The sequence below is a fragment of the Calliphora vicina genome, chromosome 2 (assembly GCF_958450345.1).
Source record: "Calliphora vicina chromosome 2, idCalVici1.1, whole genome shotgun sequence".
Taxonomy (NCBI): Eukaryota; Metazoa; Arthropoda; class Insecta; order Diptera; family Calliphoridae; genus Calliphora; species Calliphora vicina.
The window spans coordinates 35,353,493-35,374,459 of record NC_088781.1 but is presented as its reverse complement, the minus strand read 5'-3'; the positions used below and the strand labels follow the sequence as shown (position 1 = coordinate 35,374,459).

Genomic DNA, 20,967 nt, shown 5'->3' with positions numbered 1-20,967 from the left:
AGGTTTTCTCCTCTGGGGTGTATCAAAAACCTGGGGAGTTTTTTCTATATAAAATTTTGGGGCCTTAATTCATTTGCGGTTTGGGGACTTTGTTCATTGGGGACTTAGTTCGTAGCGCCCTTAGCAACATGTGCCCCAAATAGTATAGATAGCTATTTTTTCAATCTTTCGGAATTTTTTTTTTTCCGAATTCAAAATCTTTTTTTTAAATTTTTTTTCAAAATAGGCACTTTGTTCTCAAATAAAGTTTAGATATTTTCCTTGAAGACCTATTAGGTCACTTAGTTGGATTCGAGTTGGATATCTATAAAAAAAAATGTTTTGTAACTCAAAACATACAATTTTTGACTTCACAAAATCAAAAACTTTTTTAATTTTTTTTTTTTTTGCTCAAAATAAAGCTCTCAGACCTATTTGGTCGCTTAGTGGGATATCTATCAAAATAAATATTTTGTAACTCAAGACATACAAGTTTTGTTTTTCCTGCAAAATCGAATTTTTTTCCAAAATGGGCCCTTTTTTTAATTTTTTTTTTGCCCAAAAGAAAGCTCAGATATCTTCCTTGAAAACCTCTTTAGTCGCTTAGTGGGATGCGAGTGCGATATCTATCAAAATAAATGTTTTGTAATTTTTTTTTTTTTTTGGCAAAATCTAACTTTTTTTCCAAAATGGGCCCTTTTTTAATTTTTTTTTTTTTTTTTGCTCAAAAGAAAGCTTTTTGGTATATTAGTGGGATGCGATTGGATTTATGGCCCCTCTTATGAGTTGCATTCGACAAACGATATTCGTTGGCTATTGAATATCGACTATCGAATGTAATATTCGTATTATAAGTTGACATCGCTGTCGAAAATTTCGTTGTGCATCGAATTTTTCTACGAACTAAATAGGTCTGAAAGGAATAGACCTAAGCTTTCTTTTGAGCAAAAAAAAAATAAAACAAGTAAGAGAGCTATATTCGGCTGTGCCGAATCTAATATACCCTTCACAAAATTATACTTAAAAATAATTTTTTTGAAATATTTTTGGTAAACAAAATTAAATTTTTTTAAAAAACAGTTTTTCAATTTTTTTTTCTTTCGAAACACAGTTTTTAATTTTTAAGTTAATTTTTTTTTTTTAAATTTTTCCAATTTTTTGAAAAAAAAATTTTGGAGAAATAATTCATGCCTAATTGGCAACCAGAAATTTGTGGTTGCCCTCTGGCAACGTAACTGAATTCGGTTGCCATCCATAATCGACCCATAAGTTTTTAATCATAAAAATCTATTAACCGATACAAAAAGCCTCTCTATTGTATTATTCGATAACATCAGTTAACCGGTTTTGGCTTTTAATACTCTAACATTTGCCCTATTTTTACCGGTTCATAAAATTACATACATATATTAAATTTTCAGTCCAAAAGAACAGAAACAAATGAAATTATGTTTTCTTATACATTGGATTTGAACCAGTTTCGGGTCCAACTCTGTTTGAAATTTAATTTTGAAAATCTTTTTAATAAATCGAATATACCAAAATACTGCCATTTTAGTTTTCTTTTCCCTTTATTTTTATACATGGAAAACATTTATTTAAGATTCATTTAGAAAAAAATTGCACTTATTTTGTCTGCAGTTTCATACATTTTGTTTTTTTTAGTTTGTTTTACTTTTAGAGTTCATGACAACATGATTTATTAAAAACTATATTATAGATAAAGAGCAAAATTTTAATTTGATTATTATTTTAAGTTTTTGTTTATATCTTTGCTTTTTTTATAGTTATAGTTAATACAACGGAAATATAGACGCAACATTTTGTAAATACCACAACATATCTATGAAAGTACGAGTAAGTAAATAATTTAGTTTTAAATGTTAATGTTATTTTGTTACAATACAATACATTAAATAATTTTTAATTCAATTATTGCATAGATTTTAAATCAAATTAGGTTTTAATTTTAGTAGGAGTAAATTTATTGTCTTTTCTTCTTTTGGTATTAAAAAGGGACTTCAATTGGGTTTAATGAAATATAGTTTTCGTTTAGTAACATTTATAAAAAATATAATAAAATAGATTTATCCATATTTAGTGTAGGGGGCAGGGTTTTTGGTAGATGGGGAGTAGGGATTATAAATACGTTTTTCGAGTTCTTTTTTTAGATTTTGTTTTTTTTTTTTTGATTATAGCCAATAAATAACAGTAAAATTTATTTTAAGCCTAAAAACTAAATAACACAATCTTTGTTAATATAGTTTTAAAATTCCGAAAGTATATAGTTTTTTGTTTGGTTGTTTGTTTGTCAGTGTTCCATATCGTTTCATCCTTCCCTTCTTCAGTTAGGTTTCAATATTCCTTAAGCTTATATAAATAAGGCTCATTTTTTTGTTTGTTTTGTAAGTTAAGAATGTTTGAAACTGTAAAGAGGAAAATACTAAATTATTTGAATCATTAAAATGAATGATCTATTAGTCCATAGCTCGAATTTGTATTTCTTTCGAATCGAATTACGGAATGACCACCAAATAGATACTTAGTCATACTTACTGCTTATTTACAAATCCTCTATAGCTCTACGATTTGGTGATATCTTTTCGAACGATGTATTCTGCTGCAAAACCACATCAAATAACTTAATATCACCCTGTATATAAATCGTATCAATCCTTTCCGGTCTACAGCGAAATTTGTATTCCGTCAACAGCTCATGATTGACATAAATCTCAAAGGATTCATTAGAGCCATGAACTATAGATAAACTAAATGTTTTGCCTGGACGAAAAGTGGTTTCCATATCGGAGCGTTCCTCAGTACCCCAGACGCCATCGACCCATGAATTACGTATGACCGTAGTCTGGCCAATAGGGCCAACACTCTGTTTACTAAAGCGTGGATTTAAATGCAAAGCAATCGTTGGATGTGGCCAACAATCATGACCGGCCTGTAGATTAATATAAAACGATTGAGGCAACAGACGGACACGTCCCTCAATCTTAATGACATGACCCAAGTGAAATGAGTTCTTCGGTATGACACCATAATAGGGTAATTTCATTTCATCTTTGCGCAATATATTCGGTTCATAGGCGATCTTATTATTTACAATAACATCACGCCATTGTGTAGCTTGTTTCTCTTCGTGATCCGTCAAATCGCCACCTTCTTCATCGGGATCATGATCGGCTCTTAGAGATTTGTGCAGACGTACAGACTTGGGTACGGACTCCGGCAAACGTTCCGGATAGTGGCTAACAATCATACGTTCTACGATTACATCGTCTATGTCACCCTTAACCTCCAGACTCTGGACACTTTTGTAGGGCAAACGATGATAGAATTTACAAAAATGATAACCATTTACGGAGATCATGTAACATTCTTCGGTGAAGAGAACTTGTATGGAAAATGGTGCGCCACGTCTGAGACTAAATGGCAAAGCCGAGGCCACCTCCTCACGACCCCAAACATTACGAACTTTAGTGTTGCGCACAATATAATTTTGAGGTAAACGTGGATTTATGTGCAAGGCTAAATCTCTGGTAGCATTTTCCACAATAAAATTTATAGAAAATCTGCAAAAAAAAGAATTATTATTTTCCTAAATTATAGTTATAATTTCAAATACATACCTCTCACAATGACGTTTGGTTTTACCCGTTACCGTAAAACTAACACCCTCGTGCAAATCTCCCAAATGTGGATTGTGATAGATTGGTTCATCATCGGCCTCAAAATCTTGTAGGCGTTCCTAAAAGTGCACAAAAGATAGAAAAAAGTTAATAAAAGGATTAATTTTAGTTTCAAATATTTATACATCTAGATTCTTTGTCCTCTTGGGCCAACACATTAGGAATATAGTTTCTATAATGCTACCAAACATGCACTAAATGTTAATTAAATTTCTTACTAAAATTTAGTTTTTGTTTATGATTTTTTTTTTATTCAAATTTGATTTTTGAATTTTCCTTTGTCACTACCTATTTCAGATTATTTACAACTGTGAATTTCATAGTACTAAATTTTATTAGGTACCAAAAATATGCATTTCTGTATACATATATTGAATAAATAAACAAATGTTTGAATTTAAATCTGTAATTTAAAGAAATTCCTATTACTATAAATTCTACCCTTGTATACAAAACTGTGCATAAACAATTATACAACAACCCACACCACCAAACTATATTCGCTTTGGCAAAAACGAATTATTCAATAATTAAAATGTTCCTAAAATTATCAAGAATTTTTAAAAAATATGAAATATAAATCCAAGGATATGTAGAGAATTTGTAAAATAACATATTGATACGTTTTTACCTTTTAAAAATGGTGGTTTATTTCCTCTAAATAAACCGGATACGTTTGATTGTAAATAAAAGCAGTTTAGTGGTTTAAAAATTGTAACAACTCTTTATTTACTCAAATTTACTCCACAAATATAGTCACTTTCTTTTAATTGACACACTTATATTACACACTTTATAATATACAAGTATACACTAATAATACAGTTGATGCTACTTCTAACAACGTCTATAATAAACTGAATAACTACTGCAACCGCAGCCGCCATTTATACACAACGCCATCTTCGTTCGAGTAGCTCCATGAAAGTTCTTAACGGACAAAACTAGAATATTCGAATTCTAAAGCTTTTATCAGCTTAAATGTTAATGTTAGCAGCCTAAACTACGTCCTATCAACATTCTTGATAAGTAGAAGCTTCTACTGATGGACATGTTTATAAACATGATGAATGTTACAGGTAGTTAACGTTAATGCAAATTCGTAACTATTACTTTGTAATAGTAAACAAATCTCGATTGATATTGTTCATTCTCGAACCTTCGAGCATGAGCAAGATTTTGTTGCCACAAACTAAGATAAACATGATAAATGTTATAGGCAATCGCTGCAAACCGTTAAATTCACATCGTTAATGCAAATACGTAACAATATCTTTGTAATAGTAAATAAATCTCGATCGATATTGCTCATAATAGATAGAACCCTTTAGCTCCAACCAAAGAGAGCATAACCTTAGCGCCAAGGATTTTTGACTTTTGTGTCGATTCAGCTGGTTAAGCGGGCTTCACATACGATCTCTTACACTTCGGGTTATCGTAATGGATCCATTTTTCATCGAAACATATGATTCGGTGCAAAAATGATTTTCTTTTTTCAAGGTCTCTTGGCTTCAATTCGTATGATACCAAATTTCCCTTCTGTTGGATGAATCCTGTCGCTCTCAAACGTTTTGAAATTACTGACTAAATAGCTCCCAATGATTTTGCAAGCTCTTGCCACCAATTCTAGTTCTTCAAAACCTTTTTGATTTTGCAAGCTCTTGGTCTTCAAAATCGTTTTGGCTGGCCTGGGCGATTTTTGTCTTCCGTTTCAAAATCAACACTTCTAAAACGAACAAACAATCTCTCGCACGTTGAAACCGATAGAACACATTCACCATAAGTTTTGGTGTGTGTCAGCGGCACTTTTTATACCCTTCACCTTCGTGAGAAGGGTATATATAAGTTTGTCATTCCGTTTGTAATTTCTACATTTCTCATTTCCGACCCTATATAGTATATATATTCTGGATCCTTATAGATAGCGGAGTCGATTAAGCCATGTCCAACTGTCTGTCTGTCTGTTGAAAGCAATTTTCTGAAGACCCCAGATATCTTCGGGATCCAAATCTTCAATAATTCTGTCAGACATGCTTTCGAGAATTTTGCTATTTAAAATCAGAAAAAACCAAGACAACCTCGATTTTTGACCTATTTTTTACCTATATCTGGATTACTAAGACATTAATATAGACAATATGGATATCTAATGATAGATATTTCAAAGACATTTGCAACGACGTATATAAGACTATAGTAAGTTGGACCTACAATGGGTCAAAATCGGAAAAAATTTTAACCCGAATTTTTTTTTTTCAAAAAAAATTTTTTTTTAAATTTAAAAAAAAAAAATTTAAATAACAATCGAAAATTTTTTTTTTTCCAAAAAATGAAAAACAACTGGAAAAAAAATTTAATTTTTTTTACCTAAAAATATTTAAAATTTTGAAGTATAATTTCGTGAAGGGTATATAAGATTCAGCACAGCCGAATATAGCACTCTTACTTGTTTTCAAATTAAAGAAGTAAGGCAAAACTCCCCGCATATGACGCTTTGTTGGCACAAAATTCAACATTTTCGATGTAAAGAAAAGGTAATAAAAACAAGAATCGCGGTCAAAAGATAAATCCTGCACTATACAGTGCAGAGACCAGCATGTCCTGCTATTACTGGTGCGATTAGCTTCACTCCTGAGGCCAGACTGAAAACGATGTTAGACATACATCTCATTAATATTTAAGGCTCAAGAGTCAATAGGACTGAAGCATAGATCATGGCTCCATCTTACGAAGTATATGCAGGTCAATCATTAAACTTCGAGACGACGTTTTTGTTCAGAATACCAACTAAAAATTGGCTTCATAATTTAAAACATTATTGCTTCCATTAGGTGTGGAACCAAAGGGAGTGAAATAGTAATTCACACCTCCTCGCCCTTGGGTGTGCTTCTCAGGTTTTTGTGCATCCCGAAAATTAGAACATCCGGGTAGCCATAGATATTTATTCGCCTTTAGTAAACTCTATTTTTTCAAGGTTTTTAAAGCTAAATATTATCAGAAGCTGTATTTGAAGCTGTATGGATCCAGCTGCTTCCAAATTCAAAATATTTTTAACTGGAATATTCAAAACATCCTAGGGTATATAAAACTGATTTTAGTACTTTGGGATTTTAGAATAAATATGCGAAATCCGACACAAAATGGGTTCAATTTGGAGGGACCTGTGAAGAGCATCTTTTGTGTTGAAATAATCCTTCACATTTGTTCCATGATTTGTTAACCATTTTGGAAATTTTGGTATTTGAATTCTCATATAGATAATTATGTTTCACGTCTGAGGTGTTCTCATTTGAGACCTCATAGCACCACTCCTGAGGGGTCTGTCGTCAAATTTCATTTCAATTTCAACCAGTATAGATCTCATACAGAGGGCGGAATCCAAAATTATTTGGTCAATGATGAATTTAGAAAAACTCGTGAAGCTTACTTGCAGTAACTCAAACATATCAAGGCTACATAGTTACCACTATTCTAATTTGGCAAATATGATTCTCCACTGAGAGAACCAGTGAAATGCGCATAGGAACAAGCTTATCCCCCAGCAATAAATGTCAGTGATTTTATCAATAGAAAATTGGGAATTTAGCATAAAACTATTTTAGTTAAATACTAATTTTGTATTCCCGAATAAAAAATGAAATGGTCCATGTATGTAATGCCATCACGTGGGAACGGCTGGAGCGATTTGGCTGATTGTTTTTTATTCGATTCGAATCTTTCAGGAGATGGTTTGTAAAGAAAAAAAATTCCGGGTAAAACTCGGAAATTTTTTTTGAGTCCAGTCAACTGTAATAAAAAAGCTCCCTAAAGTATGCAGTACAAATTTAGATATATTGTTTGCAAATAAATAAGAACAGGCAGGTGTATGTGGGTTGGAGAAACTTGAAGAACTAACATTAGTAAATGCTACCGGGCGAAGCCGGGCATTTATAAAAATAAAAAATAAAAAAATTAAGGAATAGGAATATAATTTTTTAAACATATGCATTCCAAATTAGTAACAAAAAAAACCCGCAAGTACTTATCGCTCTTACGGTAGCACATATTAAAATAAACTGGGGCTCCCCATATAATAAACAATAATTTTATTATTAGATATGTTTACAAATCAACTCAATTATTATTCACTTACTAAGTAGAAAGAAGAAAAAACTAATTTGCCTATACGACATTTTTTTATTTACACAAAAAAAAATTACTCATCTCTTAGATAGTTACACGTATTATCTGCAACAATTTTCGTCATTTATTGTCCTACATTTTTCATTACTTACGACTAATACTCATTGTAAAAGTAAAAGCAAACAAAAGAAAGTAAAAAAAACTGGCTATAGAAATCCATAAAAACCTTCAACAATGAAATGTAATACGTAAAATCTATTTTCATCTGTTTGTCATATTTTTGTATGTTGCCATGAAAACATGCCACTTTATATCCTTGAATCCTTGACTTACAATTTAAGTGTAATCAATGATTATGAAAGAAATGAAGAAAGAAATTATACTTTTATTATTTTGCTTTGCTTGTTTCTTAACAACTAAAAATGTCAAAGTGATCCATTACTGAGTTGTTAGAGTGGACAAATTGATCAAGTAGAAAATTGAGAGAGCAGGCAGTAATGAGTTTGAAATACTCTAAATTACTAGCAATTATAGAAGTGAGCTGATGACGGCTGTCTAGGGTCAGAAAATGTATTACACTCTGCTATGATACTTTGTAATTTGTGTGATTACAATTTGAAATAAACAGAACTTAAACTTATTTTAATTTTAAAGGAGTGTAGAAGCTAATTTTCAAATGCGTAAGATTTAAAAAAAATTGTTGAAATTTAATAATTTAAAAAAGAGTTATCTTTTTATTCCCAATTTAAGGTCAAATCCCAAAATCTGTCAAAATTCCCGAAGACCCCTTTACTTGTATATGTGTGAAATTTATAAAACTTTCAGACCATTTGATTCGTTAAAGTTTTTTCGACTTTATAAAACGAATTTCGTTTGTATTCTATTCATTCCTTTAGACTTTCATAACAGTGGAAATTATAATAAACACAAATTGCTTCTTTCAATTAAAACACCACCCAGCTGAGAGTAGCGTACCTAAGTAGGAATGTTTCCATGATTAATTTCAAGCATTAAACTTAACAGTTGATGACTACAACACATGCAATTATTTTCGTTATATATTTTTGCTAATAATTTGATTTAATTCTTATCAATCTAAACACATCAAATTGATGAGGTATCAGGTGTACAAGTTAACGAGAAACCGTTTAACGAATTAATAAACCGCTAAATAGAAAATTAGTTTTGAAAGAAACTCATGTCTATAAACAATGACGTTATCGTTAATGAATTTTATGTATTTATTTTAATAATTGTATGGTTGTTTTGCTGTTTTTGTTTGTCTTTTGGTGTCTGCCAAAAGTCAACAACTTTTAATATCTCGAATTATACAAATTATACAAGTATAATTTAATAAATTTTTCAATGTTCACATCTTTATTTGGTAAAATGTTGAAATTTTATTAAATTTGTTGCTGTGGATTTTTATTAAACACTTGAATATGGTCATCAGATTAGGGTTGCTGTTGTACATAATTCAATTGGGTTTTTATTTGGAATTTTAATATTCATATTAAGCGTTCTTATCGTTAAGCTTATGACTTGTTGAGGAAATTTTGATAACCTAATGTTATAATGGACATTGTACATTTGTACAAGAGTTAATTATTGTTTATTATATATTTCTTTGATTTGGAAATTGAAATATTATTTTGTCTTATAGGCCAAGACTAAAAAAGAAATCCAATGGTGTTAAATCACAGGATCTAGAAGCCCAATTCTGATTGCTGAAACAAGAGAGACAATACCTGGAAATATCTCATGCAGTAATTGAATTCATTCACGGGCTATATGACATGTGTCCCTAAAAAATATTGAATAAACCTATTTTACAGGAAATTGTCCAACGATTTCAAATATGCTACCCTTCAAAGTTGACTGATTTTCAGCGTTCAAAAAACAGACCATTTTTAGGTAATTTGGTCTGTTTTCAGATACAGTATCTCGAAAACTAGGTTACGGATCGTCATTTTTGGTTCTGTGCATATATCTATTTATTAAGAAAAGAATACAAAAGAAAATTGTACTCTTTGCGTAGTATTTGTCCAACTATCCAAAACCAACTATCTTTTTTTTTCCATATTTCTCAACACTGATGGAAAATAAAAAATTAAAAATGTCTATAGTTTTCATATTTCCAGCTGCCCGTCCCATTTTTTGATAGATGTAACATTTTGAAAAAATGTGTTTTCATGCATTTTTGGGCTATTTATGACGTATAACCTTGAGAACCCATTAGATATACCTTCTTTTACGGATTGTGAGCAATTTAACAAAAAAAATTAAAAATTAATTTTAAAAAAATTGTCTGGAATATTTTACAAAAAATTTTAATTTTTTCTGGAATAAGTTTAAATCTTTAAAAAGAAACATAAAAAATTTAAAAAATATTTATTTAACTTCCCATAAAATTTATTTTTCCACAAATTTCAACTTTACTAACCCATAAGTAGGCACCTAAAAGGCGTAGAAGCCTTTTAGGTTGATCAATAATCTATCATATGCCGTTTGATTATCTCATTTGGTTCAAAAGTTATGATTTTTGCATCGAAAAAACTCAAATTGGCGCCACTGTGCAACGCCACATCAAGATCGTGATATTTAACATCACACAGTGATTTAGAAACTTTTTATTTTGGAAATAATTCGTAATACAAACTCAAAAACTCAGCACTGAATATGTGAAACTTCAGTAAGATAACTCGAATCTACCGATCTATAGCTACCGATTTATTACCAAAATAATGACAGTCAACCATTAACAAACAATCACTGCTTCAGCTGCCTCATTATAAAAGAAGTATTGACCATTAGGCATCCAGCCAAAAATCCACACCAAATAGTGACACCTTGTGGATATACTAGGGTATTCGAATAAGAGATTTTAACTTGTTCGAATAATTCGATCACACGTTTAAAATTAATCGAATTATTCGAATAATTTAATTTTTTTAAAAAAAGTAAAGAATGAAGATTTGATGTTGGTTTTTTAATATTTTATTGTTAAAGAAAAACAAAAAATAACGTTAAAGTTAACAATTCAAGTATTGATAATGTTAAAAAACATTCGAAAACAAAGTCCATCATTAAATTTTCATCAAAAATATTCTGATCAGATTAACTCGCGAACAATCTACAAAACAATTGACTAGCAAACCCTATAGTTTCCGTTTTGGAGCTATGCTTTAAAAAGCTAGTTGGACATGATCCTGAATTCAAGTACATACAATATACAATATAAACGTATTAAGAACTTTTTTATGTCGTTCATTACTTCGGGTTTTAAAATGAGTAACTAATACTTTAGTAAATGAATTATTCACTATTTCTAAATTATTTATAACAAATTGTATTATACATAGAGATGATAATCGGGACTGGTTTTTGAAAATCCCGGGGTTCGGGATTTGGTAAAGAATCCAGGGTCGGGATTTCGGGATTTTCGAAAAATCTTAAATCCCGAAAATTATAAGAAAGAAACTTACATAATTATGTCTTTACAATTGAAAGTCAATTTTTTTATTTAGCAATTAATTTTTATTAGACACTAAAAAGCATAAAATACTTGCATAAGTACATCATATAAGAATAAATAATAATAAAGTATGTACATTAGAGTTAATTTCAAAAATTTGATTTGGGGGTATCATAATTTTTCTGAAGGCTTTTGCGTAAATAAAAATAATGGCGTCCTTTTTTTCACACCTTGTGTTGGCTCAACATTTTTCTGTAGAGCAAAAACAGTTGAATATATTGCAAACATGATTCTGCATCAAAAATTGATACAATTGATGTTTTTCGAATCCTTAACGCGGTTAATAACATCACTTATATACATATATTTTAAGATCATGGCCTTCATCTATTTCAATGTAATCAATATAAATGTCATCCTCAATATCACTTTCGACGGCCGTTTCAAAATCACATTCTCCATCACATTCAACTCCACTTTAATCTAAGTTAAAATTTTGATTATTAATTGCTATTCTTCTAATATTTCGCCAGCTAAATAACAAATATTTGATTCTGTACCTTTTATTTTCATTGGTTCATGTCCTAAGTTAAAAATTTTGAAATATTTGTTTTTAGAATTGTAACTTCTTGCAGTAATATTTATATATTTATAGAAGAAGCTATCGGAACACTCATCTACAGCGATCGAAAGTCCCTTTGTCTTTAGTTATTTGTCGAATTTCAGAAACAATACAAGTTTTGTGAGTCATTATTACTTAGTTAAATTTGGAATTATGAAAAATTTTAAGCAATTTTATAAATTTAAATATATGTATATGAACATTTATTCGTTTTATTCGATTATTCTACATAAAATTGTTCGAATTATTCGTTATACGAAAATTTCCATTTTTAAATTGTTCGAATAATTATTCGTAAGAAATTATTCGATTAATCGAACGATCATTAGTCGAATGAATACTCTAGGATATACTCATAGGCCATAATCACATGTGGGTTCTCTGAACCGCGCTTAAGATGAATGTGCTAGAAAACTTTTATTATTTTTCAAATATTGTTCAGCTATGAAAAAGTATCAATCTCTTTGTAATGCTCCATTTTTACTAACCCTATACTCCAACTTTTTGGAGGCAAATTCGCATAATTTGACTGTTCTTAAAAAATATTATTAAAAATGTTTAATCCTTTTTTTACTTTGGGAAATATGGTACGTGACATTTGTACGCTTTTAGAGTGTAATAGATTTTTGCAAAAATAAGATTATCTGAAAAACATATCGTACGTGACATAAAACGGAAGTGATTTTGAGGTACTTACACGTAATAATCTACTAATCGTGAGAGGAGTTTTTTTTCTATTAATTTCTAATTCACTAAAACAAATATTTTTCCTTTACAATCCGTGATATTTAAATGAAAACAATCTTTGGATGATTTCATAATAAATAAAATTTAATATCGTACGTGACATACTGTACGCGACAGATTTTTCTCTTATAATAATACAATATATACTCTGTAAATATATGTATATGGGGGATTTCATGTCAAGTGAACCAACTTTTGAAATCAATATCTACCGATCGGGATGAAATTTGCACCAAGGTTAGTCCTATTGTAATAGTTCACAATTTGAGTTTGGGGGGGTTAAATGACTTTGGCCAAACATGTGTTTTTTCTCTTCCATGTAACTTATTACCTATTGTTCTTAGCAAAATGTGTCCCAAACTGTTTAGGTAGCTATTTCTTGAATCTTTTGAAAAAAAGAAAAAATTGTTTACATTCTTTTTCTAAAATCTAAAATTTTTTTGGACTTTTTTTAAAATGGGGACTTTTTTAATTTTTTTTGCTATAATGAAAGCTTAGGTCATGGAGAATATACATAGAGCGGAAACTCTCCTGTCAAAGACCTAACTCAGTTGTCAGAAACCTAAGTGGTAAGAATGTATTAGTAGAAAAAACTATGTGAAAACAAAAACAACAAATGTGTGATTATTTTGGGTAATTTTTTTGTTTGAGTTTTTCTCTAGGGTCCGCTCTATGTTTCTCTATGGCTTAGGTCTTTTCCTTTCAGATTTTTTTGTGCGAGTGGGATATCTATCAAAATAAATATTTTGTAACTCAAGACATTAAATTTTTCACTTTTTTTTGCAGAAATAGCTCTAAATACCTAAGTTTTTAGTGTTTTTTCATATTTAAAACATCTTGAAAAATAGTTTTAAGGGTTTTTGTTATTTCCGTTGTGGTTGACATACTCATGGTATTGCCCATATATAAATAATTGCCACTGTACTGGAATTATGTCCTCCAATTATTAAATTATGTAAATTTAGAATGCATATGTATTACATTCTATATAACCGCAGTATTCATTTCAAATAAATTAGTAATTTATATTTTAAGTCGCTTTTAATTAAGACATCTCAAAATGCTATATTTAACTTTCATACATATAAATTCACGAGTATTAATCATCAATTTTCTACAGACGACATGTAGTAAATGTTAATTTTAATACCTAAAATCAATTAGAATAAATTAAGGCGATAGCAACTAATTGATACCCTACACCTATCGAGTTATTATGTGCAATTTTACTTGGTTATGGTTAGTGGTTACCCTAAATATTATTTTATTATTTTTTTAATTGGCGTAATTGGCTAGTCTTCGATTGGAGGTGCAACTACAACCCGATCGAACACAATTTTTTTCGAACTCAAAAAAATTTTTATATTCCGAATCCTTAACAAATCGATGTCTGTTGAAATAATCTTTTCGGAGCCCTCTATTAACTTACGAATATGAATGAAACATCAATATATTACATAACTATTTACCTGCATATAAGAAAATATTTATTTTAATTTGTGGTTAGTTTTATTAGTGGGTGAATGACTTAAAAATGCGTGATTTGCAATAGATGGCGTATCTTTTGAACGCGGTTTTTGTTTTTAATAACTTATACGTCATTTATTCTCACTTAGTTATTCAACATAATAGTGTAAACCACAAAAGTTTGAAGACCAAGAATTGGAGGCATTACTCCATGAAGATGGTTGTCAAACTGAACAAGAGCTTGCAAAATTATTGCAAATCAGTAATTTCAAAACGTTTGCAAGCAGCAGGATTCATCCAAAAGCAGGGAAACTGGGTACCATGCGAATTGAAGTCGAGAGACCTTGGAAAGAATTTTTGCACCGAATCATTACTTGCAATGAAAAATGGAACCATTACGATAACTAACCCGAAGCGTAAGAGATCGTATGTGAAACCCGAACAACCAGCCAAATCGACACCAAAGCCAAATATCCATGGAGCTAAGGTAATGCTCTGTATTTGGTATGACCAAAAGGGTCCTAGCTATTATGAGCTGCCACCACAAATGTTGCAATACCTAATAAAAACTATTGAGAAAGAAATGGTTGGGAAGTTTCGCCTTATAGGCTAGACCTTGCCCCATGCGACTACTTTTGTTTCGGTCGATGCCGAATGCTCTTTCTGGAATACGCTTCACTTCACAACAGAGTATCCGAAATTGGCTTGATTCGTTTTTGGCCTCAATCCATATGTTGCCAGAAGGATGGGAAAAGGTCATAGCTAACAATGACCGAAACTTTGAATAAATTTATATTATATGAATGTTTCAAAATAAAAATGAAAAATTTGAAAAAATCCCGTATTTTTAAGTAATACATCCAATATAACCACTTTTACCTTAATTTCAAATTGTGCTTTACACTAAAGTGGATTAAGAATTACATTAAAATTAAAATAATGTTTTAGGCTGTGTGTGGCAATATCAAATAACATCTCATGTCGACATAGTTTGTTTACGTGTTGTAAAAGTAACTCACGCAGTGTTATTTCTAAATTAAATTCGAATTTATGCAGATTTTTGTTCTAATTTGAAGAGGAAATATGAAAGATTGTTATACTCTACACCACTATAGTTGGAAGTTTGTGCTCATGATTTGGATTTGGCAAATCCCGGGATTTAAAATTAAAAAAATCCCGGGCTTCGGGATTTTCAAAAATCAGTCCCGATTAGCATCTCTACTTGTAATAGAAAAGCTAAATTAGGCATAAATAAGTTTCTTACAAATAAAAATCAGTCCGCTAAATAATTTGAGGAACAGTTCACTTTTCCAAAGGAAACAAAAATATTCGACAAGGCATCAGACCTTACCCGTTTCAAATTTGTTAAAACGAGATACAAAGTTCAATTTCATTTGTATACAACTTTTTATCACTAATCCAATTTTTACAATATTGGTCTCATAATAATGCTTACTTACCCTAGTTTCAACATATATTTTCCTAAAAATCCTTTAATTGTGCACAAAATATACACAAAAACGTATATAAAGTTTCACAAAAATATCCCTAAATTTTAATTATTCCGGGAACACTATAGCTTTCTAAATTTTATATAAGTTTTAATTGTGCAATGACTAATATTTAAATACAGCTATACACAAGATTTTCTATAGAAAATACTGTTATACGCCAAATTTTCTATAAATTACTATAAAATTTTCGATTGAAAATACTATTATACACAAAATATTTTATAGAAAATACTGTTATACACAAAAATGTCTATAGAAAATACTGTTACACATAAAATTTTCGAAAGAAAATTGTTATACACAAAATGTTCTATAGAAAAACTATACACAAAACACTTATACACAAAATATTTTATATAAAATGCTGTTATGCACAAATTTTTCTATAGAAAATACTGTTATACCTAAAATTTTCGAATGAAAATACTGTTATACTCAAAATGCTCTATAGAAAATACTGTTATTCTCAAAATTGTTTATAGAAAAAACTGTATAGAAAATAAAATACTCTATAGAAAATAAAGTTATACAAAAAATTGTCTATAAAAAATACTGTTATACACAAAATTTTCTATTGAAAAAACTGTTATACACAAAATGTTCTATATAATTAACTGTTATACACAAAATATTTTATAGAAAATACTGTTATACACACAATTTTATATTCAAAAAACGGTTATACACAAAATGTTCTATAGAACATAAAATATTGTATATAAAATACTGCTACAGACAATTTTTTCAATAGAAAATACTGTTATACATAAAATTTTCGAAAGAAAATACTGTTGTACTCAAAATGCTCTATAGAAATACTGTTATTCTCAAAATTGTTTATAGAAAAAACTGTTATACACAAAATGTTCTATAGAATAAACTGTTATACACAAAATACTCTATAGAAAATAAAGTTATACAAAAAATTTTCTATAAAAAATACTGTTATACACAAAATTTTCTATTGAAAAAACTGTTATACACAAAATGTTCTATATAATTAACTGTTATACACAAAATATTTTATAGAAAATACTGTTATACACACAATTTTATATTCAAAAAACGGTTATACACAAAATGTTCTATAGAACATAAAATATTTTATATAAAATACTGTTACACACAATTTTTTCAATAGAAAATACTGTTATACATAAAATTTTCGAAAGAAAATACTGTTGTACTCAAAATGCTCTATAGAAATACTGTTATTCTCAAAATTGTCTACAGAAAAAACTGTTATACACAAAATGTTGTATAGAATAAACAGTTATACACAAAATATTCTATAGAAAATACTGCTATACACAAAATTTTCTAAAGAAAATACTGCTATACACAAAATTTTCTATAGAAAATACTGTTATTCTCAAAATTGTCTATAGAAAAATCTGTTATAAACAAAATGTTCTACAGAAAATACAGTTATACACAAAATTGTCTATAGAATATACAGTTATACCCAAAATATTCTATAGAGAATAAAGATATACACACAATTTTCTATAAAAATACTGTTATAAACACAATTTTCTATAGAACATTTTTTCTACACAACATTTTCGAAAGTTCTATACAAAACATTTAGGTATACGAAAAATGTTTTATAAAAAATACTATTATACACAAAATTTTCTATAGAAAAAACTGTTATACACAAAATGTTCTATAGAAAATACTCTTATATAAAATTTTCGAAAGACTTCACTGTTTACTCAAATGTTCTATAGAAAATACGGCTATACTCAAAATTGTCTATAGAAATAAACTGTTATACACAAAATTTTCTATAGAAAATACTGTTATACACAAAATGTTCTATTGAAAAAACTGTTATACACAAAATTTTCTATAGAAAATACTGTTATACACAAAATGTTTTGTTGAAAAACTGTTATACAAAAACATTTCTATAGAAAATATTCTTATACATTGTTGTCTAAAGAAAAACTGTTTTACATAAAATGATCTATACAAAAAACTGTTATACACAAAATATTTTATAGAAAATACTGTTATCCACAAAATTTTCGGAAGAAAATGTTCTATAAAAAACTGTTATACACAAAATGTTCTATAGAAAATACTGTTATTCTCAAAATTTTTTATAGAAAATACTGTTTTACACAAAATTTTCTATGGAAAATACTTATACACAAAATGATCTATAGAAAAAACTGTTATACACAAAATGTTTTACAGAAAATACTGTTATACATATAATTTTCTATAGAAAAACTGTTATACATAAAATGTTCTATAGAAAATACTGTTATACATAAAATGTTCTATACAAAAAACTGTTATACACACAATATTCTTTAGAAAATACTTATACACAAAATGTTCTATAGAAAAACTGTTATACATATAATTTATAATAAATTATATAGAACACACACTGTTTTATTGAAAATATGTACTATTTTATAAAAAATTTTCTTTAAAATTCTAGTTTGATAAAAATATTGTTTCAATTTATTTCCCTCAACAAAAAAACTGTAGTATTTTTGTCACAAATGAATATTTACTTATTTCGTTAACTGTATAGACATTGAAAACTCACCTCATTATTGCCAGCCTTTTGATTTGATTTACAACAGCAAAAGGCTTTACGTAGTATATCACGAAAACTCAATATACTCATGTATTTGGAAAAAATGTTTAAGTCGATACGTTGTTAAATTCTGGCAGGTGTGAGTAAATGGTTTTCGTAGTGTATTTACTTTGAGGTGGCGGTTGGCGAATTTTTTAAAAGCCGATTATAAAATTGGGTTAAAAACGTTAAAACAAACTTTTTATGACAAAGAAATAAAAGTTAATTTAGTAGCGAATAAGGTCGCGTTTTTATTTTGAGTGACACACCAACGAACTTGTTGTAACTACAAATACAAGTGGACGTACGTTCAGCGGTATGTGGCGTATGAGCAATGTAAATTTGAAAAAATCAAGCTAAAATTTCAAATTCTATGAGCACGTTAAAATAAATAAATACTGATTTTGATTTTCTTAGTCTTAAATTCAATTACATTTACATCCAATTTTGTTAAATTTTTATTTTATTTTGTTTGTTTTATAATGAAGACTTTGAACTTGTTTTTTGTAATAGAGTAGAATAGAGGATTTTTTTTTATACGCGTATAAAAAAAAAATATTTATTTTGAAGGCAGTTGTTTTTTTTATTTGTTCTTATTTGTATACAAATGTTAATTTCACAGTACGTGCTTTAAAATTTAAAAATTTTATTTTGTTTGTTCCTGTGTTTATTTATTTTTAAAAATGTATTCTAAGGTGAATCATAAAAATTTAAATTAAAAAATATTGTTAAAATATTTTAGCTGAGCATTTAAAATTCTGTTTCGTTTCAAAAAGAGATTCTTTAGCAAATTTTATTTTAATTTTAATTTTTGCACTTGTAAAATTACAAAAAGAGATATTAAATCACAGTTTATCTTGTTTCGTTCTATAATAAAAAATCGATTTTACAAATTTTGTTACTACAACCATGAGGAATTTTCTTATTTTTTTTTTTTATTTTTATTTTATCTTTTTGTATTCTCTCTTTCTTCGTGCCTTTTAAATTTGTAAGATTTTAGTTGTTGAAATTCTTTAAATTTCATTTGTTTATTAGTATTTTTAAATGTATTATTATTGTTATTCCGTTTATGACCGTGGTTGCGATAAACAAATGTGGTCATTTCCTTGGATGATTGTTAACAAAACCAAAATTATGTTGTTGTTTAAAACAGAAATGTTTTGAACTAAAAATATTTTATGAATTGGCGTTTTTGTGCAGTAAATAATTTGTATGTTTTGTTGTTTATTTATTATTAATTTTTCAGTATCGAATGTGTATCGTTGTAATAAAACGCGACCAGACTGAGTAGAGTATAATGGTGATTATTGTTTGGAACCGATACAACCAAACAACAACAAAAAAAGCTTTTAATTATACACTTACTTCACCACTAGCATGTTAATAAACAAAATACTGGCTGAGCGTAAAAACAAAACTCAAAAAGCTTTTTTTCACACAGGTACCGACAGTGCAAAAACGTCAAAAACAGCTTTTTAATCTTGTTGTTAAATGTTGTTATATTTATTTTTTTGCACAAACAAATACATCAACAAGTTTGGTAATATGCGACACATCGAATATAGTACTATTTTTGATTAATCATGTTTTTATACCCTTCAACATGAGTGGAGAGTGTCATTCCGTTTGTAATTTCTACATTTTTCATTTGCCACCCCACAAAGTATATACATATATTCTGGATCGTTATAGATAGCGAAGTCGATATAGCTATGTCCGTCTGTATGTTGAACTAAACTTTCCGTAGCCCCCAAATAACGTATATACATGATTTATACATCAGTATATCGGGAAGTCTTCCGGCTCTGTTGCTATTCAAAATCGACAAAATCGGCCAACAAATGGCTGAGATACAAGGAAAAAACCGGGACAACCTGGATTTTTGATCTATATATGGATTACTAAGTCATTAATATAGACAATATGGATATATAATGATAGATATTTCAAAGTCCATTGCAACGATGTTTAGAAAGCTATAGTAAGTTGGACATACAATGGGTCAAAATCGGGAAAAGACATGTTTAACCCGAATTTTTTTTTTCATCAAACAATTTATTTGTCATAAATTCTTTTTCAAAAAAAAAATTATTTAAAATTAAAAAAAAATTAAAAACAATTTCGAAAAAAAAATTAGTTTTATATACCTAATAATATTTAAACAAATTTATTTTAAAGTATAATTTGGTGAAGGGCTATGCGAATCTTATATTCTTATATTTTCTATTCTATGGACTCTAAAGCAGATGAGGCAAAACTTCCAAACCACTTCATTCTTAATCATTTCTAACAGGTATTCAACATGTAACACAGCGTTGTCATGATGGAATATTACGGTTTCATGTCTGGCAATGCTCATTTTAAATGAATCAGTTGTATTAGGTACAGGTTCTCTTTGATGATCTGGTTAGATTTCCGCAGCTCATAATAGATAGGACCCTTTTGTTGCCATCAAAAACAGAGAATTACCTTAGCGTCATTGATATTTGATATACCATTCCTTACGCTTCGGGTTATCGTAATGGATGCTTTTTCATCGCAAGTAATTATTATTTTTTATTTTGAAATTGCTGATTGAGTAGCTCCCAAAGATTGTGCAAGTTCTTCTGGAGTTTAATAATAATCTTCATGGAGTGATGCTCCAATTCTTGGTCTTCAAAATTGTACTTTGTCTTCCGCGTCAAAATCACTACTTCTAAACCTCACAAATCATGTCTCGCACATTCACCATAAGCTTTGATGAG

General features: G+C 28.9%; 1 protein-coding gene across 4 annotated transcripts in view; it reads right to left on the bottom strand.

Moving 5' to 3' along the window:
- Positions 1-1,531: 1,531 nt before the first annotated feature.
- LOC135949982 (galectin-4-like) overlaps positions 1,532-20,967 on the bottom strand; it is a 28,797-nt gene continuing 9,361 nt past the window's right edge. For 2 of the 4 annotated variants that reach the window (XM_065499457.1, XM_065499456.1), the window contains exons 2-4: positions 3,618-3,736; positions 2,536-3,560; positions 1,532-2,405 (exon numbers count right to left, since the gene is read on the bottom strand). In XM_065499457.1, the coding sequence (XP_065355529.1) occupies positions 2,543-3,560; positions 3,618-3,736 (1,137 nt within the window). In that variant the 3' untranslated portion in view covers positions 1,532-2,405; positions 2,536-2,542. Of the gene's footprint in view, positions 2,406-2,535; positions 3,561-3,617; positions 3,737-3,802; positions 3,851-18,193; positions 18,591-20,967 lie in introns of those variants that run through there. The other 2 variants (XM_065499458.1, XM_065499459.1) reach the window with 2 other exon arrangements.